The 27843-nt window shown below is 34.5% G+C and overlaps 1 protein-coding gene across 1 annotated transcript; it reads right to left on the bottom strand.

The window, feature by feature from the left end:
• Positions 1–1926: 1926 nt before the first annotated feature.
• On the bottom strand, positions 1927–23623 carry LOC128865651 (cyclin-dependent kinase inhibitor 1). Its single transcript, XM_054105883.1, has 3 exons — positions 22183–23623; positions 18765–19183; positions 1927–7599 (listed from the first exon to the last, which is right to left on the bottom strand). Exons 1-3 carry the CDS (start codon positions 22338–22340, stop codon positions 7430–7432), a joined length of 747 nt encoding a protein of 248 aa, XP_053961858.1. The 5' UTR covers positions 22341–23623; the 3' UTR covers positions 1927–7429.
• Between the last annotated feature and the right edge of the window lie 4220 nt (positions 23624–27843).

The raw sequence follows: 27843 nt of genomic DNA, 5'->3' as shown, positions 1-27843 counted from the left end.
ACCCTAGAATGACCTTCTGGACATTCACCACTGTTGTGAAACCCATAGTCACTTATGCATCCTTAGCATGGTGGCCCAAGGACAAGCAAAGAAAAGCAGTAAACGTATTAAACAAACTGCATCGCTTGATATGTGTTGGTATTACAGGGGCTATGAAAACATGTCCTACTGATGCATTGGGTGTGCTCCTGAACATACCACCGCTTCCAATCTTGATTGAAAGGGAAGTTCGCTCGTGTGCCTTATGATTAAAAAGTATATCTGAACTTAAAAGTGGGGATATGAAAGGACATTTAAAGATCTTAGAAGAGTTCCTACATAGTCCCATTCTTCATAGCGATGATATACTATCACCCAAACCAATACTCTTCAGGAACTTCCATGTTATAATTAATGAATGCACAGACTGGAGAACAAATTCTATCACTTTCAAACTTGACTCTCAGCTATGGTTTACTGATGGGTAAAAATTGGAAAATGGAGAAAAGGGGCAGGAATCAATGGGCCCAAATTCAAAAATCGATTCCGATTGGACTCTACCCAACAATATTCCAGGCAGAAATTCATGCCATTGAAATATGTGTGAGAGAATGCCTTAACAGGAAAAAAACAGGTACTCACATCTACATCCTTTCAGATAGCCAAGCGGCTCTAAAAGCCCTTCTAACAACAACTATCACCTCTAAATTGGTAAATGACTGCCTAAACCTTCTCAACACGTTAGGAAACCTCAACATAGTAACACTGGGCTGGATTCCGGGACATGAAGGTAAGGGCATGAGGGAAATGAAATGTCTGATGACCTTGCAAAACAAGGAGCAAATATGCAACTTACTGGTCCTGAGCCTTTCTGTGGACTCACCAAAAGCCACATTAATGAATTCCTTAGGGAATGGGAAGAAAGGAAATTTGCTGCACGCTGGCTAAACTGTGCCGGTCAGCGTCAAGCCAAACTATTTCTAAGTCCCAACGAAGGAATATCTGACAAGCTACTCTCACTAAGCAGAGTAGATCTGCGTCTTTTAACAGGTCATCTTACAGGTCACTGCAGCCTGAGGTACCATCTAAATAATATTGGTCTATCCGAGACCAATGTCTGCCGCTTTTGCGAAATGGACATAGAAAGCTCAGAACATGTGCTTTGTAAATGTTCTGCGTTGGGCAGACAGAGACTTCATCACCTTGGTGGTATCGTAGTATCTCCGTGCAAGCTTTGAAACAACAAACCTAAAATTGTGCTAAAACTCTAAGGTTGCAAAAATAGGCCTTTCCCAATAGATCAGCTCTGATCGCAGTGCGTAATGGCCTTCTAATAATAATAATAATAATGGGAGGAGAGTAATTGCGTTGTTGTAACAATATACACATTCTCCATATTTAGAAGGTGGTAAACCTTTTACCGGAACATTGCCATTCTAAAGAAATTGAAAAAGCAAAATGCAAAATTAGAAGAATTTGAAGATTTTTTTATTCGACCATAGACCATACTACACACAGACCACCTATACAAAAAGCAGGAGAAGTTACATGTTTGTGAAAATTCAGTGAGTGTCTTGGTAATATTGTGATTTAAGAGATTTAAACTAAACAAAACCATGCAAATAAAAAATACTTAATAAAATAAATAAAAAAGATATAATATAATACCTAAAATAAAGAAAAAATATATAATAAAATAAATAAAATATACATAACAAAATCAACACAAAATATGTAATAAAATAAATAAAATATATATATTAAAAAAAATAAAAAACAAAATAAAATAAATAAGACATATGAAAAAAAAAAAAACGAAATAATATATATAAAAAAGATGAAATAAAATAAATAAAAAATATTTAATAAAGTTATGAATGATGGGTGTCTGTCGGGAAAACCCCTATTGGAAAAATACCCCCTATTTAGAAACTTCAAAAACTCGCATTTTATTTCGTTTTGATTTAATTTGTTTGCATTTATTTCGTTTTTGTCTTTACGTTGTTATTAATATTACCACTAAATACATTACTTAAAACTACTTACAAATAGAATCTGTATCTGTATTTGTATTTATATATACATGTCGCATATATGTATGCATGTATGTGGATAATAGGCTTTAATGCAATAACTAAAGTAAAAGAAATTAAAATTAAACCAAAATTGTACTGTTAAGTGGTTAAGATGTGACAGAGGCACAGCCTCAAATGGGAAAATGTGCACGTGGTGCGCACTTTCCTATTCATCTTGTGCATAAAAGTAAATACAAAATTACATTCATAAGTGATTGCTAAAGCATTTCAAAATCAAGACGCTTCTCTAACAACGGCACAGGCGCAGCAGGTCCGGTTGAGAAACAGCAGCTGCAACCTGGCCAATGTTGGAGAGGCGTGTGATTTTCCTCAAGCCTTTAAATCGCATATGCAATCTATGAAATTATTACGCGAAATCTTTTATACGAAGACATAACAAATATTACAAAGGTGTAGCGGTGAGCTTTTAAAATGCAGGCGGCAGCATGCAAAAGCGGGGCGACAGCAAGCAAATTAAATTTCGTTTTGTTTAAGAACAAAAAAGAGTCTGCTTCTGGCTAATATTTAGATGAATTTGCACTGAGGCCGCACACTGGGCAGAAAATATGAGTTATAGCACGAATTTATTTTTATTTTTAATCGAAAAAAATTCTCTATAATCACTAAGAGTTTTCGTTTTTTTTTCATTTTTTTTTTTATAGAGGCTGTAATGATGAACCATCATTGATAATATGGGCTCAAAATATGCAGATATAAACTAGTTTCGAAATTGTTTGTACTTCGTTTAAGGAATATGTGTTAAATGATTTTTATGAAATGATTAAGAAAATTGATTATTGATTAAGAAAATCGCGCATCACGCATTGTTTAGCAAAATAACAAAGGCACGAAGGCCAGGATGATAGAGTACATGGTTACGCCTTCCGAATTCGCTGTGTCGTAAGAGCCCATGAATAAGCAAACAAAATGAAGAGGAATTACTTGTTTGTAAAGAGGAATAGTAGGCGAAAGCAATGGAAACAACCAAACACAAGAAATTATGTGGCGTCTTTCGCATCAAAACTCAAACAAACTGCATTTGGAGGCTTTATATTTTAGTTTTAATCTCATAAATCACAACATAACCAAACCACTCACTAAATTTTCACAAACATGTAATTTCTCCTCCTTTGTTTTGTATTGCGAAGGGAGCTGACGTCAGACTTGTCAAAAGCGCGAAAAATAAAACAACGTTTAGGCAACGCGCCACCTATGGTTCTCAATCCGCCGTAGTATCAAGGCGTATCTATAGAAGGTGGTGTGATTAGAATAGTTGATTTACTCTGCTTCAATTCGTTGCGGCAACACATTTGACTGACGTGACGTGTAAACGACGTACTGTGGTGCCACATTGAAAATATTGCCGCATATAAAAAAGCAGCAGATGTTCTTTTCGTGAAAGCAAATACCATATTTCGTGCTGTATAAAAAGGTTTTTGTTGCTTGTGAAATATATTAAAAAATTAATGCTTATTTGAAGCGAAAGAGGGTTTTAATAGAATTTATGGCAGTCGTAGGCGGTGGATGCGCTCTTAAGTACGGAATCGGGAATCATTTTGCAGGACTACTTGATTTTCTCTACTCTTTTAAGCTTTTATCGAAACGATAAGGGTGCATTTGAATAGATTCAATTCATTTAAATTCCATTATGATTCTGCATTTAATTATTTGATATAATGAAAAACACTATCGATAAAAATTTGCGTGTTGCAAAATTGTTTTTCTTTAAACAGTTGTCAAATTCGCCGCACTTGCCGTACGGCGTTAAGTAGAAAGTTGCCAATGCATTTCGGCATGGCGTACGCCACGTATGTGGCACTTTGGGCCCAAATACACAAAATTTATTTTGCTGTTACTGTCAAATTCGTTGCCGCAACGGGCGGAACGGACACATTGTGACGGGTCTATAATTTTATCTACTTATCATGCATTCCATTCTTCTATTCGCTTTCGGCTGGACATTTATAATTTAAAATTTTTTGTTGTTGCACGAATGGCATCACCTTGCAAAGGTAGACGCCTTGACAGGTACCTTTACGTTCTATATATATATGAACTTTCTGGGCGCTTGTGGTTTTAACGAAAGAACAATACCTTCGCGAAAGTTAGCGTTTTTTGTTTGTATAGTTGCTAAAAAATCGGTAAATTTTGCGAAGGTGCTGAATGTAAATGCACTTATACAGTTAAACTATGCGCGACAGCGATTGTTGTGCTCATCAGTTTTTTTTTCTACAAAATTGACAGTTTATAACGCAATTTTTAAAACACCAAATAGCAGAGATTCTGCATTTTCGGCATTGCGCATTTTGGTGTTTTAGAAAGCGCGTTATTGTATGAAATTTTTTAGTCTTACATTATTACAAAGCTCATGATAGTTTATGAAATTATGCAGCTAAGTTAAATGTGTAAATATGCAATAGTTGCATGGGCGCCACGAATAAGCGACAATCAGCGTGTTTGGATTCATTGTTTTTTTGGATATACATTTTTTGTCATTAATAAAATTTGTGAATTGTTTTTTTTTCAGCATGAAAGTTGTGTATTGGCCTCTTCTCTTCGCCATTTCCCAGCTCGATTAACGAAAAATTTGCATGCGAAAGCAACAACAAAGTTATCGAGCAAGATCCGCCGCTAGCGAGTATGGCTACAACTCATTAGACTGGTATAACTCAGTTGCTCAGTTGCTTCATCTATTCATCACTTGGCAGCGCTTGGCGAAAAGAAGAGGCCTTATTAAGATGTATATATTTTGAGGTTTGGGCATTTTGCGCTACTACTAAATTACCACTAACTTTTTTTTGCAGTTAAAGTAAAGGTTTCTTATTCAGTTTTTCAGTGTTTTACCTAACCACTTGTTGCATTAGTCATTTACCGCCCATTGCATTAAATATTTTATGCCCGAACCTGATATATTTTAAATGACTTTATGTGCTTCATTAAAAAAATTTGTCTATTTCTAATTTTACATTTTTCTTAAAAATATTTATCAAGGCGCATTTATTAAAGGTGGTGGTACTAGACCAAAAATAATGTTTTTGTACGTTTGATTATCACGGCAAAGTATTGGAAAGGTAAAGGGTTTTCCCAATAACAGGTGTTACAGGTGAATGGATTGCGCTATCGAGAGATGATCAACGCTTTTTATGGCCGGCATTGTATGGTATTGATCTGGACAACGTTTATTTTCAACAAGACGTCACTACGTGCCACACAAGCAACGAAACCATTGATCTTTTACGGGAAAAGTTTCCGGACCGTGTTATCTCTCGAAGAGGTGATTACAATTGGCCACCGAAATCTTGTGATTTAAGGGGTTACATGAGTTTCGTGGGTTCAAAAAATCGATTTTTTGGCTTATTAATTTCTACAACATCTCAAGAACATTATCCTAAATTTTCAAGTCGATCCGAATAATAGTCTCGGAGATACAGCCTTTGGAAGGTGTGCGCTCCAAGCCACTTTTATTGTTACTCAAAACTGTAAACGCGTTTTTCTCGGAACCGTGTTTTCAAAGTCGGTTGTCAAATGTTTTCGAATACTACTGAACCGATCTTGATGAAATTTTACACAAGTGTTCGAGATACAATTTACTCGTGCTTGAATGAAGGATTTTTTTTTTTTCAATTACAGCTATTTAAAAAAAAACAAAATGTCAAGCAAATTTGACCGAAATGTTCATGTTTTTGGAAAAATGTCTCCCAAAATTCCAATTTCTACTTTTTTTCTTTCCTTCGTTCAAGCACGAGTTTATGATCTTAACTAAAACACTTATTTTTGTTTTTTCATTTTTGATGATCCTGTCAGGAGTAACGCTGACAACGCGGACGCACCTTTTTTTTCGAGGGGTCACCGGAAATGACGTTACAATGGAGGAGTTTTAACTTTTTGTTTTTTGAAAATTTTAAAAATTATTCTTTAAATGTGTATCTATAAGACAGAAAAATGTTTGCATTAAATAAATAATTTGTTACATAAAAAAAAAATATTGAAAATAGACCCTTTTTCACCCGACGAAACCCATGTAACCCCTTGTGACGTTTTTCTTTGGGGCCACGTGAAAGAAAAGGTCTACGCCAACACACCAACAGCCCAGGGTCGATTCAAGACCTCAAAGATGCAATTCGTGAGACTATCGAGGACATAAGGCAGCCTTTGCAATTCGGTTATGGAAAATTTCATGAAAAGGATAAGCGTGGTCGTGGTGGTCATTTGCTTGATGTTATTTTCCACTATTAACGGCATACCTTCCTCTTTATACGGAAATAAATATCCGATCAATTATATTAAAAAATAGCATTTTTCTTTGAATATCAAAATAACACTTCGTATTAAAAACCCCTTTAGAAAACAAAACAATGAATTCGCCTTCATTAATTTTGGCCTGACAGCCACATGGACATGGCGAAAGAAAACAAACCAAATCAACTGATTTGCCAATACCACCCTTAATAGATTCGCCTTGATATTTACAGGTATAATCCAAATTTTTCTTCTTCTAATTTTCTATTTCCGAGCATTGTAATTTTGTCGCTAACAACCTTATTCGCGGCGCCGTTGCAGTTGTTAATTCAATTACGTGTAAAATGCAGGTGGTTGTGTATGCATACAAATAAATTTGAGTTTGTTTACGATGATCTGATGCTTTACAGTGTGTACACTTAAATGGGTTCAGCACTTTTCTTACAACTTAACACTTAACTTAATACAATATAAAATTATAAAATATATAATAATTTTTTTTAAATTATTCTCTTCAATTTTAAATAGTTCTTTGTTTGCTGATATTTTTGTTCGTCTTACAAAACTTGTACATCTACATATGTATGTATGTGTAAGGGGGGGATTGTATTGATAATATTTCAATTATATTTGTTATTCCTGGCGTAAATGTAAATCTAATTTATGCATATTAAGAAAATATTTCCGTTTAAGTTGCTTTTTAGGGTTGCTTGTGAACCTGCATAGTTATTAATTTAAAAAAGGAAAAAACCTTAACGTAGAAAAAAAATGTATGAAAGCGATAGTGCCAACTTCCACAGATTCGACCTTTAAAATATCTGATTTTGAATTTTTAAATTTTTTACTTTTCAGCAGCTGATCACTTACGTTTTATGGCGTTTTTAAGTTGGTTGTCAATGGACAATTATCAAATAGAACACAACTAGCGACTAAAGAGTTCACGCAATTAAATATATATGCACTAAAATATATATATTAATGCGTTTGTGCGTAACTAAGCCTATTGTTGTAGCTAAAACTAAGTATACAACATTTGTATGTGCGTTTGTATATAGTTAATTATATACTAATCATTTATATCTGTATGTATTTATATCGGTTTCTGTTTGGGAAATTCGCAACAATGTCATATTGCATTAATTATTGCGTTGTAGATGATTTCGTTGCAGCGAAAAATGCGCACTGATGCTGTACGCTTGCGCGCTGTGACTTTGGCTGCTGCTGCTGCCCGAGCTGGTGCGCGTACGCTTGGCGGGTGAAACCTTTTTCGGTGTCTGGGCAAGACGTTTGCGCTCCTTCATGTATTCTGTAAACAAAAAAAAAGTAAAAGTGTTTTAGTAAAATATACAACAAATATAATAATATGCGTAAAAGCGCAAATGCGTTTTAATTGGAAAAGGGAGCAAACACATTTTTTTCTCTTTTTTTGGGGATTAAAAATTAATTAAAAAAGGGTATTTTTATTTATATATATTTATTATTAAAAAAACCCATATTTTTATTCATTAAACATTCAACATCTCTTTAAGGGGTTAGGTGTAGTCAGAGGCCCAAAAAATGAAGATTTTAAATATTTTTTTTTTTGCTAGTCATTTGCAAAAATAAAAACATAGCATTAATACATCATGTTTCGACTTGACTTTAGTAAAATTTCAAAACAAACAAAAATTAATAATAATAAAAGTTATCGCTGTTTGTGTGGAGCCCGTTTCTCCAGAAGTCCCTTGCGGTATTCATCACAAGTCCTTGGAGATTCATCTAAAATCAATCGGACAAAGGAACTTAGTTTTATTGATAGATAATCGGTGCAGCAAGGAAACTACTTGAGAAAAAACCACAATACATAACACATGGGCTGAAAAGTCCCGGGCCTAACAAAGAATACACGTCTTTTTTTGGTGTTGTTAAAAATTAGATGTATTCATCAACGTAAGCCGCTGCTTGTTCCTTTTTTTAGCTTTAAGTGAAATATGAATAAAAAAATCATTTCCATCAAGAACAACGCCATCATTCTAGCGCCGCTCTAACATTTCAATACCACTTTAACACTTTTGTGGAACGATTTTGCTTCAAAATAGGCCTCAGTGCAATTCGAGGTTCAATTCATATAGTTGTGCCTTGTTTTTATTGACTTGTGACACGGTGCGTCGTCTTGATGAAACTAAATTTGTTCACTATTGATGGTATTTCCCTTCTCAAGTTAGTCGATGAATACTACAACACGCACATCCCCAAATATTGAGGTCATAACCTTTCCAGCCGATTGTTGTGCTTTCGGCGCTTTGGACGAGGTGCACCAGTAAGGTGATGGATACATGTTCCATCCATTGTCACATATCGACGCAAAACTTGCGGTTTATAACGTTTATACATGGCCAAACACTGCTCAAAATCATCAACACGTTCTTGTTTTTGGTCAACAGTCAGCAAAAACGCGACACCCACTTTGAACAGAGCTCGCTCATAATCAAATGCTCATGCAATATAGAGCCAATACTTTCTTTTGATATCTTTACGATGTCAGCGCTAACTCACGCAACTTCACTTTCCGATCATTCAAAACGATTTTGTGGATTTTTGGATATTCTCTGGTGTTAAAACCTCATTTGGACGTCTACTGTGTTGTGCATCATTGGTGTCCCTACGACCACGTTTGAAGTCTCCAAACCATCGTTTTATTGCTGTTTCTGATGGAACGGCGTTCCCATAACACTTTTCAAGCCATTGCTTCGCTTGAACGGTATTTTTCTTCATCAAGAAGCAGTGTAGAATTAAAACACGAAATTCTGTTTGATCCATTGTTTTGAAAATAACAAAAGTATCGTCCCTCTTAGCACGATAACTCACGAAATAATGAATAGAAATTGAAAAGGAAATTTTAAAATCTGTCTTTCTAAGCTTAGTAATAACTTAAAAAAGGGGTGGACGCAATAAAACTAGTGCCGTCTATGTGTTAGGCTCGGGGCTTTTCAACCCATGTGTTATGTACCAGTGTAAGTATAACCAGTTGTCTCAACAAACAGAAAAAAAAACTTAAAACAAAAATATAAAAAAATAACAAAATAAAAAAGTTAATAAAAAAAAAAAATAAAAAAATTTAATAAAACGTAACAAAAAATTTTAAAATTAAAACAAAAAATTTAAAAAAATAAAAAACAAAATTTAATTAAGAAAAAATTAAAAAAAAAAAAACATTTAAATGAAGAAAAAATTTAAATGAAGAAAAAAATTAGAAAAAAAAATTTAAATGAAGAAAAAAAAAAAAATATATATATATATATGTATATATAAAAAAACCCAAAAAAAAAAAAAACAAAACAAGGGCATGCTGCATTTAAAAACCAAAATATGCACAAGTGCGCGTGCGTAAGTCCAGTTTTCTCAGCACACAAAAAAATGAAAGAAAAAACAAAACAATGAAAAAAAAAACCAAAATAAACAAATACTGCCTTTAGCAAATAAACAAAACGAACTGTAAGAAGAATTAGAAAAGTAAACAGATACACGCAAAAGCCATTCAGAAAACAAAAACAAAAAAAAACACACACAGGGGCCTAAGAGCAGCGTGCAGCAAAAATCAGCTGTGCATCCCTTAGCTACACAAATCCGGCAAAGCGAAAATTTGCCGTTTTATTTGGACAAGAGCGCGTCTAGTGAACTAAGAACAACAAAAGACAGGCAGGCAACCAGCCAGCCAGTCAAGTCAGTGAAGGCAAAATGCCAAAGCGCGTGTTGGCACGTGACTGGCAGTCAGTGATATGCATTTCTTAAGGCAGGAGGAATTCAGAGAAGGCGCGCAGCGCAGCTAAAGGCGGATCTACATAACATAAATTCAGGTAGTTCTTTTTTCATTTTTGCGTTTTTAGCTATAAACACAATTAACGAACGTCAAAGAAAGCAACAGCAGCAGCAGCAGAGTAAAAAGGCAAAGCACGTGAAAGTGGCAAAAAATTAATGAGGAGGCAGTCACGATGAGACACCGATTAGAAATTAACCAGTGTTTGCATGATTGCATGAAGCAAAGAAAGAAGGCGTGTACAGCAGCACTGATAATCGAGACTAAAGAGGCGATCAATTGCAAAAATATTTCTTTTTTGTTTTAATGCTTACAAACCACTTTTAGGAGCTGATTAGTATCGTGCAGAGTTTCTTCACTATTAGACATGGGTTGGTCTATCCCGGATAAGTAAGAGTTGAACCTGTTAGCATATCCAGAACCTTAGTTGTGGCAGACTATCTCAACAATAGTCGGCTAACTAAGTATCGTCACGACTCGGTTTTCACGCGACCAAGGACGGCTTATTCAGCGATGGAATTCTGCTTAAGTCGGTGGATGGTATACATATTTTTTGATTCAGCACTGGAATTTTAGCTGACATTCACAAAATTATTAGAGTAATATAAGCATTTCAGCCAATTGAATGGAAAGCCTGAGCCGCACCTAAAAGGTCCACCGCAATAATATCGTGCCAGTGGGCTGTCCGTAAAATAAAAGACCTAATCTACTTCAAGTCCAATTCGCATGGTGCGGTAGGTTTATTTTTTGTCAGTCGGATCGAGATTACCAGAATAACCTGAATTTTCTTGTGTATCCGGTAGAATTTTTTTAAATTTTATGTGATGTGTTTTATGTGGTTACAACAACAAGACGTTTCTTTGGCATTGGCTGAAGTAGTCACTTGGGGATAATGAATAAATGCCAATTTGGGTGTAAAGTGGTACTACAACAACAACAATACGGTGAAGTAAACAAGTATTTAGAGTTTATCTCACATATATATGTATGTATGTATGTATATCAGCATTTCATATTTGAAGCGATATAGTATTGTGCTAGTTTTAGGTTAGGTTATGGTGGTAGTCGGTCCGTATGACTAACTCACTTAGACCTCACAGGTCCGTTGTGATACCACTGTGCGACACGGGAACCTTGTTTATTTACTTTCATGAAACCATTTTGAGGTTCTTATGAAGCGCAGGATTGGTCTAATCCAAGCGCCAGATAGTTCTGTAAGAGAATTGAAAAAGTGTTTACCTAGACAACCTGCTCTGATTTTAGCTAAGGCTGGATAATTGCAAAGGAAGTGATCTACTGTTTCCTGCTCATCTCTACAGCTTCTAAAATATTCATGGGAGAATACTCCTAGTCTCAAGGAATACCTTCCAAATAGCCAGTGGCCGGAGACACAAGCCGCGACCTTCGAGATATCTTCTCTTGAGAGGGTAAGCAATTCCTTTGTCCTTTTCTTGTTTATTTGCGGCCATAATAGCCTGGCTGTTACGCATGTATCTTCTTCTTCCCATGCCTTATTGGCCTCTTGCGTAATGTTGTTTTTTTATTATGAATTTACTCGTGGCCAAAGGTATTCCAATGGTACTTTTATCACGGTTTATCACAGTTGAAGAGCAGTACCTTTTCTGGCTAACTCATCAGCTTTACAGTTTCCCTCAATATCTCAAATTATTTTATTTTTAAATAGTTAATTCTTTTTTTTATAATATAGTTTATTATTATTTTTAAATAGTTTAATATTTTTCATTATTTATGGTTTATTTTTTTATAGTTTATTTTTTTCATATAATTTACAATATTATTTTTTTTTTTATATAATTTATTATTTTTATATAGTTTATTTTTTTCATATAATTTACAATATTATTTTTTTTTTTATATAATTTATTATTTTTATATAGTTTATTTTTTTAATATATCATATTTTATTGTTTTTTTCTATAGTTAAATATTTTTTATAGCTTATTTTTTTCTAAATAGTTTATTATTTTTTTTATACTTTTATTATTTTTTTTAATAGTTTATTACTTTTTTTATATAATTTATTATTATTTTATATAGTTAATGTTTTTTTACAAACTCTAGCTCATTATACATATAAGAAATACTGCATAAATCCACACTTCAAGCTTTGCACAAAAATTATTAAAATTAAAAAAATTTCCACTAAAATTTCAAAATTTCTACTCTGAATTTTCGACCAAAATATGGGTACCCAGGTTTATAGTGCATTAAATTTCAATATGATAAAGTGTTAGCTTGAGCAGGCTCATAATTCTCGTTGATACAAACTTTCCATGACGGCGCTGCGCATTTTCTCCATTTCCAATGAAAATTTCGTAGCATTCATTACATCATCGTCATCATCATCATTCATTCCTTCGCCGCCGTTGAGGAGCATAGAGCCAAAGTAAAATGTTTCCATTTTGTGCGATTCCCGGATATATTTTTCACTTGCTGCCAGATTACTATTTTGTCCACTGCTTTGTATTCCTCTTCGATGCAGCGTCGCCAAGAGGCCCTAGGTTCGCCTCTTCTACGCTATCCTTGGGGGCTCCAGTCCAGCGCTTTTCTGCTGATTTCAGTGCTACCTTTCCGTAGGGTATGGCCAAGCCATCTCCATTTACGTTCTCTTATTTCAGTGTGCGATTGGTTTTTGATGGCATCATCCATGCAATTCGGTGTTAGATATCCAGTTGTCTGGCCACCAGATACGTAGAATGCGTCTCAAGCAGCGGCTCACGAACACATGAAGCTTCTGTACATAATATGGTGTTTGAATCCATGCAATTCGGTGTTAGATATCCAGTTGTCTGGCCACCAGATACGTAGAATGCGTCTCAAGCAGCGGCTCACGAACACATGAAGCTTCTGTACATTATATGGTGTTTGAATAAAAAATTTTTATTAAGAAAAATTTATTTGCACTAAAACCGATATTCGTCAGAATATCAAATCATTCCACTTTTAGCACAAAAATATTTAAAAGACTTATTTGAAAAGCTACTTGCATCATATAAACGCGTTCAAAAGGGGAGAAAATTTAAATTGATGGTAAAAAGATGGCATAAATGTATTAGAACTGAAGGATGCGAGACTTGCATACGATTTTAAGCTAAGCAATGGTGAAACGACGCTCAAGTGGGTGGTTCGGAAAAACAAAAACGTCCCTAATAAATGCGCGATTTTATGAAATCATAAAAAATATGTGGGTATGTATATGTAAGTAAATACAGACATAGGTATGTACATATGTATGTATGTAGATATAGATTTCAACATAAAACAGTCGCTCATGCGCAACATTTCAAGTGCCCAACAAAAATGCTTGCGGCACAAAAGCAGAAACTAGGGGGGCAATAAGAAAAAAATTAAAAAAAAAAATAAAAACAAAATGGGAATTAAATATTGTAGCAAATTATTTCATTTGACTAGCTGGATTGGGTGGTTGGTTGATTGAATTAACGTCGCAGCAGAAATTTTGTGATGATCAGTAATTTTTGATTTTGTGTTTTTTCTTCTTCTTTCCTACTTGCTGCTGGGCATCATCACTTCACTGAACAAATTGTGAACTAAGTACACCGAAGAACGTTGAAAACAAATTCAATGAGTGGTGACAAAGAAGAAAACAGTCGATATGTGTATATGTAAAAATTAACTCCTGAGCGACTGTAAGCTGTCTGCGCGCAGATTGATAATGGAAATTGATTGTGAGGCAAAAAAAGAAGACATTTCTAATTTTAAGCCGCCAGCCAGCGATTGTATAAAAATGTGTTGCGACCTCAATGTAAGTCTGGATGTAATAGTAAGCGTTGAAGCGTGCCATCCAATGTAAAGAGAGAGTAAAAGTGCCATTCGCTGCAAAAAATGCATAGAAATTAATTAAGCACACAAAATAAAAAATATAAGCGGAGGTACATCAATTTTTACATGCATCCCGCGCCACAGTCGTATTTGAGGATCTCGCGTGCGGTTGCAGCAGTAGCCGGCGGTTCGGTAGCATGGCAACCGGTGCAAAGCGATGGCAAATGAAAATGCAAGCGCGCATAACAATAAAATCTCGTTTTTCCAAAAGGTCAAACTACAACAAAAACGTTTCCAAACGTTAAAGGCGGCGCAGCAGCACTACAAAATGTGCACAGCTGTTGAAATTTTCATCGAATTTTCCCCCATAATGCACCAAAGCATGCAGCGCAGTTAGATTAGTCGGCCAGCGGATGGGCTGGTTTTTCCAAAGCATATGAAACACAAAAAAAATTAAAATAATATACAACAAAAATTTCAATCAAAGGGTCACATGTAAAGCGCTACAAAGCATTGCGGAACGTGTAAGTGAAGCACGCCGCTTCAGCGGTGGTGGTGGTGGCAGCATCGCATGCAATCATCCCCCTCATCGGCGAGCAGTTACACAAAAACGGAGGGTTGCACTTTGGAAAACCTTAGTTGATATGCAGCGATATGCGCAACGCATTTGAGTTTGTATGTACAAATTCACCAGATATTTATTATAATAGCAGTTCTCGATCACCACATCCAAAAGCGTTCAGAGTTGATGAGCGCTGCCAAGCAAACAGCTGCCTGCCGTTGTTCTCGCCAAACCAAGTGAAATACGTTGTAGTGTCCATACGCGCGCGCACTGGTGGTTGTGGTGGTGATTCGAACGTTGAATCACTTGTGGAACACGAATCTTTGCTTGGTTGATGCATGCACATAGATATGGATATGTATGTACGTATGTATGTTTGCAGCTATAGCAGTATGACGATCGGATGCAACCCTTTTGTGCATTTTAGAGTTTTGCAGCTAAAGTACAGTGTGCTGTTATACAGAAAAGTTTAAATAATTTTTTTTTTATTGATACCTAAAGTGGGGTTTGATTTATACTGAATTTCCATTTTCCATGTCACTTAGTTAGCAACAAAAGCTGCATTGAATCTTCACAGCTGCATTGAATCTCCAGAGTTAAATAGGGAGTAATCTATTTAACTTTGATCCTCTATTTCTTTGGATCGTTCAACCAGTTTAGTTGGTTCAAAGAATTCATCCAGTAGAGTTTTAAGTAAAATTAGAGACATAGCAAATTATCATTGCCTTGGTAGTTGTGGCTATGTAACCGCAGGAATGACTCAACAACAATAGCAATCATGTTTTAGATCCTCGCTCGGACTGCCTTTCGGGATATCTATGCAACTGTTTGACTTTTATGTCCACAAAATGCTTTCCTTGCATCACCAAAGTATTATTTTTGTTTCGAAAAGGTAAGAGTCAAATCAGGCGAGTACCATTGTTACACCAGCCTAAACATTTCCCATAAATGTACAGGGAATGCTGGTGGAGTGACAGTCCTTGGCTGGATATAAATCCGGATCATTTCGGTAACGTAAAGCCGACTGTCGTGAAAACGAAGATTAGCACCGTAGTCGTTAATAGTCAAAATTCAATTCTTGGTAAAAACATAAAAAAAGTAATAATTAAAATAAAACAAAATAATTAAAATAAATAAAATAATTAAAATTATTCAAATAGAAAAATAATAATTAAAATTTAAAAAATATTAAAATAAAAAACAATTAAAAAAAAAAAAATTAAATTAAAAATAAAAATAATTTAAATAAATAAATATTTAAAATTTAAAAAAATAATTAAAATAAAAGAATAATTAAAATAAAAAAAGGAATAAAAAAATAATAATTAAAATAAAAAGTAATAATTAAAATAAAAAATAATAATTAAAATAAAAAAATAATAAAAAAAAAATTAATTTAAAAAAAATAATTAAAATTAAAACAATAATAATTAAAAAGAAATTTAAATAAAAGAATAATTAAAATGAAAACAAATAATTAAAATAAAAATAAAAAAATAATATTTAAAATAAAAAATTATAATCAAAACAAAATTTTTAAAAATTTTAAAAAAATTAAAAAACAAAACATTAAAAAAATAAAAAACATTATATAAAAAAAAATATATAAAAACAAATATAAATAAATACAAAAAAAATTACAAAACAAAAACAAATAAAAAAAATATATAAAAAATTAAAAAAAAAACAAACAAAAAATATAAAAAAAATCGGTCCCCATTAGCAGTCGCTAACGCCATCTTAGTCAAATTTTATGGAATAGGTAAAGCGACTCGTTGATTTGCAGCAAAACATTTGGAAAATCGTCCGTTTTGAGATGCTCCACTCCATTCCCATGAATTTCAATGATCTTTAATGATAAAATCACTCACTACTTGAATGGAAACTACTTTCTGTTATAACAAAAATATATTTTTGTGCGGAAACGCAACTGGAGTAACAGTTGTAGACGCGATATTCATCAATCAGATGCGTTCTAACAACCTAGACCACACTGGCGTGAAGAGGATACAAAAAAATTAGTTGTTTTAAAACGAATATGGGAAGCCTCAAAATTTGACAGTCTGGTTATGACTACGAATTTAGATACTACAAAAACAAAAGGGCTTTGAACGTGCAAACCCCATTTTCGAACTTTGTGATGCAAATCGAAACCCTTTTACGAAATTCGATTTTTTTTTTCAGCCGAATGCACAAATAAATGAGGTGTAAGCTTCAGCGCACTAGACAGGACTCGTTTACTGGGCGAGACCCGCGTAACTTTGGCTCAATTACGGTCTGGCTATTGTAGTAGGTTAAACACCTTTTTATCTAGAATCGACGCCGACATACTCAATATATTATATATGTTCGGCATGCAAAGGTACATCGCACGATACCAACCACCTATTCTTATGCACTCTTAAACCTATTCACCTAACATCCCTCCCGCTTTGGACCCAACCTTTCAAAATAGCATGTCTCCTGGGCCTACCATTAGATGAATTAGACGACGATGATCGGTAGCTAAACCGTACTGGCAGGGCCTAGTGAGTTGCTACACCAACAACAACCTCTCTATAATAGGCAGGTTTCCGTGGTACAATATATTGATATTCGGCATCATAAATATAATATAATATACAAACAAAATCAGTGCTTAGAAAATTGTTGGCAGATTTTTCGATGCATGCAGTTTTGTGCTTATTTATAAAAGTGAGAAATTAGGGATTTGTTTCTAGTACGAATTTGTGTGCTGTATTGCTTTAGTGGTACCACTGTGCATTATAGCAGTACAGAAAACCTCTTTTCATGTTTTTTTTACCTTTTTCACTTTTTTCAAGTGCCGGCGAACAATGATGGCACAAAATAAAGCAACACTATAATTATCTGATTTTTCAAGCAACTAATTTTGTTTTGTTTTTAGTTTATACGTTGGCAAGTAGTTGTTTTACAATTTCGTGGTGAGTTTGATTTTATTTTATTTTTTTCAAGAGATTTTTTAGTATTATAGTAAACGCCTTTTTTTAGATTTTGCCCGTTTTCGAGCTTCACAAATTTATTGATTTCCGGTTAGGTCTTTGATTTAACCGGAAATGATTTCAAATCGTCAAAATTACATATCCTGCACTCATTTGCTATCGAGTGCATGAGAGAGATACGCCTACGCAGATACGCCTGGTACAAAAAAAAGAGTACAAACAAAAGCCAAACAAAAATTGCTTACCATTGAGTTGCCTACTGATTTGAGGCAGTCAGCTTACCAGTGAAATAAATAAGCATGACTTTTGTAAAGGGAGAAAAACAAAATTATAAAATGAAAAAAAAAAATTAAATAAACATAAAAAAAAAAAAATTAAAATAAAAATGACAACAAACCGCAGTAGTTGTTTAACGAAAATGTGGTGTACTGCAATCAAACCTTGATTAGCGGTTTTTACGAGTTTTAACTGATTTTTCATTGCACGCAAAAATCAACCAAGCCTAACTTGGGGTTGGTTTTTCGAAAACTGTGATACAAATACTTATGTATATTTTTAATTTTTATTTAAGCCGCCTACAATCGAGTAGCAGCAAAATGCTAGCGACCAATCAACCAAGCGACCGTTAAAACCATAAAAGCATAACGAAATTCACGCAATGCATAAATATAAAAATTCGAAGGCGAGCAATTTTATTGCGTGAAATATTAGTTTCCTGTACTCGTAACGATTTTTTATAGGATAATGTACGTATGCATGCATGCAAATGTGAAGTACCATAGAACACAGAAATACAAAAAAAAAAAAAAACACAAATTATTGCTATGACAGCGAACTATGCTCAATCAAGCGCAGCAAGGTAGGGAAACACAATTCCCACGCTAGGGATAAGGGCGGTGAAATTAAGTAATTTTGTGTTATATCGAAAATTCAATATCAATTGCGGTCTATGCCAATAAGCAAATGACAAGAGGTACAATACTCTGATACATAGTAAGCGATCAAGCGTCTGCAAGTAGATGAAAAACTAGCTCGCCTATAAGGAAGTTAAAACTCGTTCCCACACACCTCAGTCCAGCAAGGAAGTAGGGAAGCGATGCAGCAAGAATGATTATAAAGGAAATGCGCTGCACTTGCGACATAAAAACACAATTACTTGCCTGAATGGGCACGCGCATGGGAGAAATGGGACGTTATTTCATTATATGAAAGCTGCTTAGTCTAATGTAAGCCTAGTAAAGACTAGTTAACAACTAATGCATTAATTTACCAATTCACCAAAACGAAAAAAAATGGTTTGTTCCAAAAAGCTACAATGGCATAATTCAAGCCTAATATGATTTTCTACTAACCTGTAATCTTCGGTTGTCGCTTGCGCAATGACAATCTGCCAGCAGCACTATCATCATGCGCACGCTTACTACCACCACAGCGCTCTGTATTCGGTACTTTAAATACTAACGACTCATCCTGTGAGTCATAGTCCCCGCAGGAATCTGTGTCGGTCGATGTGGATGTGTTCATCATATAATTTTCACGTTCTGCACGTTCGTCCATGAGCAAATCGGCGCTGCACGGCACCACGGGAGCGGGACGTACATGCGCGGCGCGTGTTAGCGTATAGACTTCGGGTGCGTGTGTGGATTCCTGATAGGAGATACGCTCCCAAACGAATTGTGTATTCGAGGGCAGCGGCAAACCGTTTCGGAAGTCAAAACCCCATTTTTTAATAGCGCGCTCTTGATGTTTATCCAGTTCCTCAGCGAATTCTCTGTAGAGGAGAAGAAGAGTTTATTTTAGTGTTCGTTGTAGAAAGTGAATGTTTTTAAAAGGTAGTAGAAATTAAAAAAAAAAATAAAAATAAAATTAAAAGAAAATAAAAAATATATAAAATAAAAAAATAAAATAAAAAAAAATAAAAAAATATAAAATAAAAAAAAAATAAAAAAAGTTAAAAAAAGTAAAAAAAAAAAATAAAATAAAATAATAAAAAAAGTATATGTTTCAAATAACTTCGTACATATGTATAATATGATTTTTTATATTGTAGTAGAGAATTTTTTTTTACAATTATTTACCAGCAGCTAGTGTGCTCTTTTTTTGGTTCTTAAGTTAGTGTAATATTTTATATTATTCTAATAAATAATAATAATAATACAATTATTTAATTTTTGTGATGATCTCGGCATTACTAATTTTTTCTTGTTTTTTTTTTTTGTTTGGGAGTATTTGATTTGTTTTAAATAATTTGTTTTTTTTTTGTTTTTTGGCGTATTTTACTAGATTTCAATAAATAATTCTAACGCATAAATCTTGTTTGCAATGATATTAGCTGACATAGAAAAGGACATAGGAACTAGGGGCATATCTGTTGTCAAAAGAAAAGCTGAATACCCTTTCCCACGACAGTCGGTTTTACGTAACCGGAACGACCCGGATTTATATCCGGGCAGGGACTGTCGTCACCCCAGCAGCATTCCTCGTAATTTACGGGAATGTTTGTGCTGCTACAACCGAGAGACGTGGTGGCGTATTGTAATTGTAACGGAAGCATTGGTTCACCCACATCTGTGGCGCTATGATGATGATGATGATGAATACGTTTGAAGTTTATATTCATTTATGAATTGGCGAGGCGCACGACCGTAGTTCGACTACGTTTCCAACACAATCAGTTTTACGTTACGGAACGAGCCGGATTCATAACCGGCCAAGGACTGCCTCTCCAGCAAAATTTCCCGTTTATGTATGTATATTTAACAACCAAAGCTCATTTAGAGGTGTGTTGGGGCGTTGGGCCCTGTTACAGTTTCCTCGTGTCGACGTGGTGGGGGTAAAATCGATCATTGCTCGATCGTACATACATTCGCTGGAATTATTATAAAGGCCCCACATATTGGCAAGTTTTGATTGTTTACTCGTTTCCTTATTTCTTTTTTAATTTAAATTATTTTTTCAAACATTTTAGAAGCTTTATAAAAATTCCACGAATTTTTATCGAAATTTAAAAATTTTATTCAGAATTCAAAAAAAATATTGAGTACCAATTTTGAACAAAATTTCAAAATTTTTATTCAGAATTAAAAAAAAAAAAATATTGAATACAAATTTTCATCAAAATTTCAAAATTTTTTATTCAGAATTAAAAAAAATATTGAGTACAAATTTTTATTGAGAACTAAAAAAAGGCAAAACTTTCCTTTACTACCACGATATATTTGAGTAAATATTATTTGTAAAAATATTTGTTTTTGTAATATATACGTATATTTGAAATCAAAAAAGCGTCGCAGGCGAAAATTTGGACTAAAAATCGCGCGATTTTTATTCCAAATTTTCAGTATTTGTAAAAATATTTGTTTTTGTAATATATATGTATATTTGAAATCAAAAAAGCGCCGCAGACGAAATTTTGGACTAAAAATCGCGCGATTTTTATTCCAAATTTTCAGTTTTTGTAAAAATATTTGTTTTTGTAATATATATGTATATTTGGAATCAAAAAAGCGCCGCAGGCGAAAATTTGGACTAAAAATCGCGCGATTTTTATTCCAAATTTTCAGTATTTGTAAAAATATTAGTTTTTGTAATATATACGTATATTTGAAATCAAAAAAGCGTCGCAGGCGAAAATTTGGACTAAAACTCGCGCGATTTTTATTCCAAATTTTCAGTTTTTGTAAAAATATTTGTTTTTGTAATATTATGTATATTTGAAACTAAAAAAGCGCCCCTATAAATAATACAAGAATTGTTCGCTTTTGGTTGACTGGGTTTTTCTTATTTCGCTTTGTTATTCTCTCTCTCATCGTTCGTTTGACAGTTCGCTCCTCAAATTTATTCTGCACAGTATTACAAACGGTTAGAAGAACATTTGTAATAATAGAATTTTAATAGAATTTGGACTATTATTTAGTAAAAATAGCTTTAAATCGAATCTTAATGTAATAAAGAATGTTTATAAGTGATTTTGTTACTTTTCTGTGTTTGTATTTATGTGAAATAAGAGTCTGTAATAGGGCATTTTTTTAAGCTAATGCAAAAAAGCTGCATTTTTAACGTTAAATATTGCTATTAATACTTAATTTTAATTTATAAAAAGTAATATAAATCAAAAGGCTGATATAGTGACTACATTTGCGTGTTATAATTTTTAAATTCGGTCCACGCACTTAGACATTATAAGCAAATATATCGTGGTAGAAAAGGAAAGCTCAGCCTAAAAAAAAAAAATATTGAGTACAAATTTTCATCAAAATTTCGAAATTTTTATTCAAAATTAAAAAAAAAAAAATATTGAGGGCCAATTTTGATAAACAAAACAAAAATAAACCGCACATTGCTTGAAGTTGTTTTTGTAAATGCATAAGACATTCCAAATTTGGCCAATGCTGCTGGAGTGACAGTCCTTGGCCGGATATAAATCTAGGTTGTACTGGTAACATAGAACCGACTACCGTGGGAATATGTAAGATGACGTCAGTAATAGCGGTTAATGGGACCAATGATTTATTAGACAACGGTTAGCAATCCTACTACAACAACGGATCGTATTTTTGCGAAACACGGATCCGGATGACTCCTACTTAGTAGACTCCAGCCTCATACCGACATACGATAGTCCCAATTAAAGCAGAAATGGATTACCTACCGATACACGAACGCTTCGAATTCAACCGCAATGGAACTTGCGCTACCTTACATTTAAGCGAGAGTAGTTGAGTTTATTTACTTTTACTTTTCCCCTTTAGATTCGAAATGTGTACTCACTTTTTTGTTTCCACTGGGTTTGCTGGTCCAAAGAGATCACGCTTTATGCGATTCAATTGACGATTACAAGTCAAATTGCGTCCCATTGTGGTTGGACTGCCGCGCAGTTTACAGAATTCGGCCAAAACTACTGGATTTAGGACACGTGCAGCGGTCATCTCTTAAGGTACTTTATGAAATTCGCTTAATAAACAAATTCAAATTGCGTGGCTGAAATTTAATTACTTGCACCTCCAATTGTCTAAGGTCTTTGTCTCTGCAATTCTATTGCCTTGTTTTTTTTTTTTTGTTTTTTTTTGCTTGAAGCGTTTATTTATTACGCCAACAAAAGCTTGCAACAACACTTAACCTTGAAATTAACACTTTTTGTTTGCTGTTTTTTTTTTTTTGTATTAATTATGCACAGCGACTCAAAATAAAATAAAATTGTTCCTACTAAACACTTAGCCAATGACGTTTTATTCGAGCAGTGTTTTTCATCGATTCCCTCAATCACGTTGTGTTTGTTGCTGCTTTTCAGTCTCCAATACCAAAAGACTTGGACTTGTCAAAAGTTTTCGCGCCAAAACTTGTTGATTTCCCCACTTTTGTTTTTTATACAATGATTCTTCCACACACACTACACTACACAGCAGTGTTCAAGTGGTGCAAATCACTTTGGGGTACAGTTTCGTTGCAGCCTGCTCCACCTAACCTGCACCCACTGGTGGCCGCAGCAGTTGGCACTTGAGTTTTGTGGTGTTTGCCTAATAATTATTTATTTTTGTTTCGCAACTTACTCGATTGTTTATTAAAATTGTCACTTATAAAAATGGAATTGTTCAATATATTCAATAAATCGCCCCCACTACGCAGGTTTTTGTTCAAGTTGCACGGCAGCTCCAATTCGTCTCTTTTCGCTCTTATTTACGTGCGCTACACTCAAAAAGCAACAACACGAAATGTCAAAAGTTTACTCGTTGCTTTTGGGCTTTGTCAATATAACCAAAAGCTTTTCAAGCACTTCAATAAGGTTTCCAAACAAGTTTTCCTTCAAAATTTGATTGAATAACACAAATTTGTGTATTCGTTTATATATTTAAATATGAATTTAGTATTTTTTCAATTCGAGTACGTCCGAAAATCTATGCACAACACTCACTGCAAACGAAATACATACGTTTGACTGTTCACTAGTAGATTGTAAACGAATGATTTGTACTCGCTGAACGCTCTTGACGTACTGATAGCTAGAGCAACTTCGAATTTTTACTTTGCCATCATCAAACGTAAAATCGTTCACACAATTGCCAGCAAGAGAAGACAACCCAATATTATAAAAATAAAAAAACTCCACACAAGAAGAACTACGCTGCCATGCACGGTGGTGGTGGTTTTCTTTTCACTATACTCCGCTGTTTGTAGGCGATGCTCATACGTACAAATAAACACAAGAGAGTATTGCGGCTAATTTAAAAATTCGAAATGTTAAGCAAGGCGAGTATTCACAGTGGTGTTTTATTTGATAACGTTGGGCTGTTCAACACAGGGTGTGCGAAATAACTTAATTTTTTTCTATTTCTCTCTCAGGTTTTGCGTGCATATGAGAAAGAGTGCGACTGTGATGCACTGTTTAACAGTAATATTACTGTGCTGATTTTCCTTCCGCTCGCATACGTAAACCAAAATCATCAAGTTTACTTTCAATAGAAACTTAATGATGGTTTTCATTCCTCAGGCTGGTTTGCTAAGTTGATGTTTGACTCTTCCATTTTCGTTACGATAGGTGTCTGTAGGGATTTCCTTTTTTTATTTTATTATAAATAAATGGTGTATATTATTATAATTTTAGTTTTGACTCTACGCTTTACTTCCGAATCTCTGATTTTAGTTCATTGTTATTGTAATTGTTTTATTATCATAATATTTCTTTAACTATTTTATTTTTGTTCTTCTCTTTCTAACTTCTTGCAGGTTTTGTTTTGTCCATGCTGTACCCAACTTTTTGTTATGCCTCCCTTTTCCTTAATTTGTATACCGGTTTTAGGCGATTTTTATTTATTTATTTTTTCTTTTTTTGTTTTGGGTTCTTATTTGGAGTTGTACTCTTTGGCCATCAGATTTGTATACGGCAACCGAAATGGATTTCCTTCTTTGTTTACAAGATTTCACTTTCTCATTACGCTGCCAACGTTTGTACACATTTTGTTGGTAGAAATTTACACGGAGAAATGCATATGTATGTGTGTACAAACGTGTGCGTCTGTGTATTTTCAAAAATAAAGTAAATGTGATTGGAGAACGTGTGGGGGCAAAGGAGTCACTGTTAGGTCGTAAGGTGAATAGATAATGGATCGGAGTGGTGCAGCGTATATACATTTGTGTGTATGTAGAACTTTTTCGGGAGTTTAATGACTTTTATTTACTTTTTTCATATTAATAAATGATTATTCCAATGCAAGCACAGATACATTTCCGAGCAAAGCTGCTACTTCCGTAGCTCCATTCGATAAGGGATACTAATAGAAGTCAGTACTAGAGAATTATTTATTATTATATTATAATTATCACCATCAGGCTCACTCAGCCTGTGCTTCTACTTCGCGAAATGTGTTGGCGGCCCTCCCTAAGCTCCCGTATTGGAGCCTCCACGGTTTCCCGGGGATTACATGAGCAGTGTAACTCCTTCAAAATTTATTTTGGAATAGGTTTTCTTAAAAATATTTATTTTATAATAAATAAGATTAGTTAGACATTAGTTGATACATATTTTCAACAAAGGGCTTATAATGGGTTCACATATAAATAGATTATCTACTTCTCGAGTTTAACTGCCAATCCGTAATTAAATAACGAGATTACTCATTCAAAAATGTGGGTGAGGTAGGGTTCAAAATGCCTTCGCACTTACAGTGACCGTCGGCTACTACGTCGAGTGATGTGGCCACTAAAACAATTCCCCCCACTTTTCGCGGGAAACTCCCACACCGGGACTAATTTCTGCATTATTTCGGGAGGGCCCAGAGCGACGTTCGTGAAATGGACCAGTTTTATTCAGCCACGTCTGAGTCCACCATGCTTGTAGCCAGGGCTCGTCTTCTTATGTCTCTATCTTGTGGCTTCGCTTTGTTGTACTGCGTCGAGATCTAACTTTTTTCTCCGTAATACGCTTTCAATGTATATTTTTATTGCATTCCAGTTATCCTCGCCTTCCAGCTTCTTGGCGGTCACATTGGTCGGCGCGATGACCCTAATCTGCTCCCTCCAAGTGTTTCTTTTCACGTGTCATTTGTCGCAACTAAAGAATGTGTGTTCGGAGTCATCGCTCGGTGCTTGGCAGTATAATCACCTTACCTTACCCCCGCGCCAGCGCGGTAGGGTGAAGCAACTCTGAGTGCCGCTGGTCGTTGCACAGCTTTCTTGGTTTTCCCGTTATTTTCCAGCCATTTTCCGCTGCCATACAGGAGTATTGCGTTTGTGGTCGCCATGATCAGCCTTCTTTTACTCTGTTTTGGTCCTTCGATTTTCGCCATTAGTCTGCTCAGCATTCCCGTGATCTTCACTGCTTTTGTAGCCACATGCCGTATCTGGGCCTAGAACGTATGCCTGTAGCCAAGTTGAATGCCCAGTTATTTCAGCGTTTTTTAAGTCACTAGTGATGTGTCGCCTAGTTGCATGCGGACTCAAAAGGCATGTTTGACTTCGGTCTTAGATTATAATACTATTTTTTCCTGTGCTTTCTGTGTTATCGATAATTATTACAACGAATGTAAGGAGAAACGTAAAAGTAAAAACTGAATAAAATGAACGGAGATATGAAAAGAGGTAATTCTAATAAAAAGCGATCGCAAGGACACTTGCGGCCGGCACCAAGCGCCTATAAAGCATATCTTATCTAAAGGGATGCATTTCCTATCCGTTGTATCAAAAATACAAAGGATTACCGGCTCATCCTAAAGTACTCCTTAAAAAACTGGCATGTGCTGGAAGGAATGTCTAGCTTCCAGAACTTGTCGTGCTTCGCTTGCAATACACGAATACGGCTTGATAATTCTATTCACCAATAAAACAAGCTGATATACTCTCAATTTCGTTTTTTTGTCCATAGCAAGGTTGGTAGATTACAGTTTTGGCCAATAACTATAGTGAAAAGCAAAATTGTGAGGGAACTTCGGCTTCTACCTCACGGGAGAGATTCGCCAACCGAAGTCTGCACGATCATTTCTCACATATTCACACACTCGTCCAATCAGTAGTTGTTTAGGCGGCAATGAAGTGATATGACCGACGACTATATTGTCTTTTTTCACATATCACGGACACAATATTATCGCCAGCCAAAAAACTTGCAAAGTAGGGGAAAGTGAGAGAGCGAAATAACATTTCATTTTGAGGGGAAGTTGCAAGTTTTCACTGGTTAATTTTTACTTGTAAGAATTTGCAAGTGAGAAAAACAGCTGATCGAAAAGTAAAAATAAGTACGAATTAAATTTTACGAATTGCAATTACTAATGGAGTGTTCTTCATCTGACAGCGATGATGAAATGGAACAAATTATTGTGGACAAAATGAAAGCATGTGATTATTTTGCATTTTATTTGCTTAATTTTGTTTTTTTTTTTTAATTTAATACGAGGTAGCTCAAGTGAAAAAAATTTTTAATTCTTGTGATTTTTCTGCAACCAATTTAATTAGCTGTTCGTTAAACTTGCAATTTGGTACTGGTTTTGCGTTCATGATGTTTTTGATGTTTTTCTCTTTGAGAGAGATTTCTCGGAAATTAAGTTACTGCATAATTTTTACGTGAACAGGCCTATTGTGTCAATTTTTTCGAATATCACTACGACATTTTTAGTTTTTTCGTAAATAAACCGGTTCGTAGCTCCTGCTACGTCAGCCTAACGGCCGATTTTATCAAATTCGCTGAGAGCTGGCTAACGGTATGATATTGGCCACACCCAAGAATGATAGAAACAAGATTGCGCCCACCAGAGAGTGCGTGACGTCACATTGACCGAGTTGTGCAGTGTTGCCAACCATTTGCTCTTCGCAATAAATTTAGTGCTTTTTTTATATCAAAATGCGAAAATTTTTAAGTTGGTGTTTGTTTCTTATTTTTAATTTAAAGCTAAGTTAAAAAAAATGTATTATTAAGCAAAAGAATGTTAAAAAAGGTCACTCTGAGGAGATTTTAGTGTTAATGAAAATTTGTTGGTTCTTATAAAATTTGATATTTTGAAAGTGAAAATTTAATTTTTTGCTCCTTTTAAGGTTATGAAAGAACATTAAATGCCCCTCTCTCAACTCTTCTTAGCATTGAAAACCTTTTACACATTTTAAAAAGCGTTTGAATTTACTGAATGCGAATTAAAACCATAGAGGTGTAATCGTTTCTTCCAATCCTCAGAGGGACATAGGGCATTAAGAGGTGTAGGAAGAAACTATAACGACATTTTTACAAAAAGAGTACCTTATCCTGTTACATAACCTCAAATATAGCAAAAAAATCGTTCCCTTAACAAAAGAGTTTCTCTTAACAAAGTCATACATGAAATTGTACATAACCATAACACATTTATTTAAAAAGTCGCACATTTTAAAGACAATTTGTCATGGATACAAAGTTCTTTAAGTAATTAAATAAAAATTTGGTATTTTATTTTCTTTAAACGGGCATGTTAG

The sequence above is a fragment of the Anastrepha ludens genome, chromosome 6, assembly GCF_028408465.1.
Source record: "Anastrepha ludens isolate Willacy chromosome 6, idAnaLude1.1, whole genome shotgun sequence".
Taxonomy (NCBI): domain Eukaryota; kingdom Metazoa; phylum Arthropoda; class Insecta; order Diptera; family Tephritidae; genus Anastrepha; species Anastrepha ludens.
The sequence above is the reverse complement of the archived record's forward strand: the minus strand, read 5'-3'. Positions and strand labels throughout refer to the sequence as shown.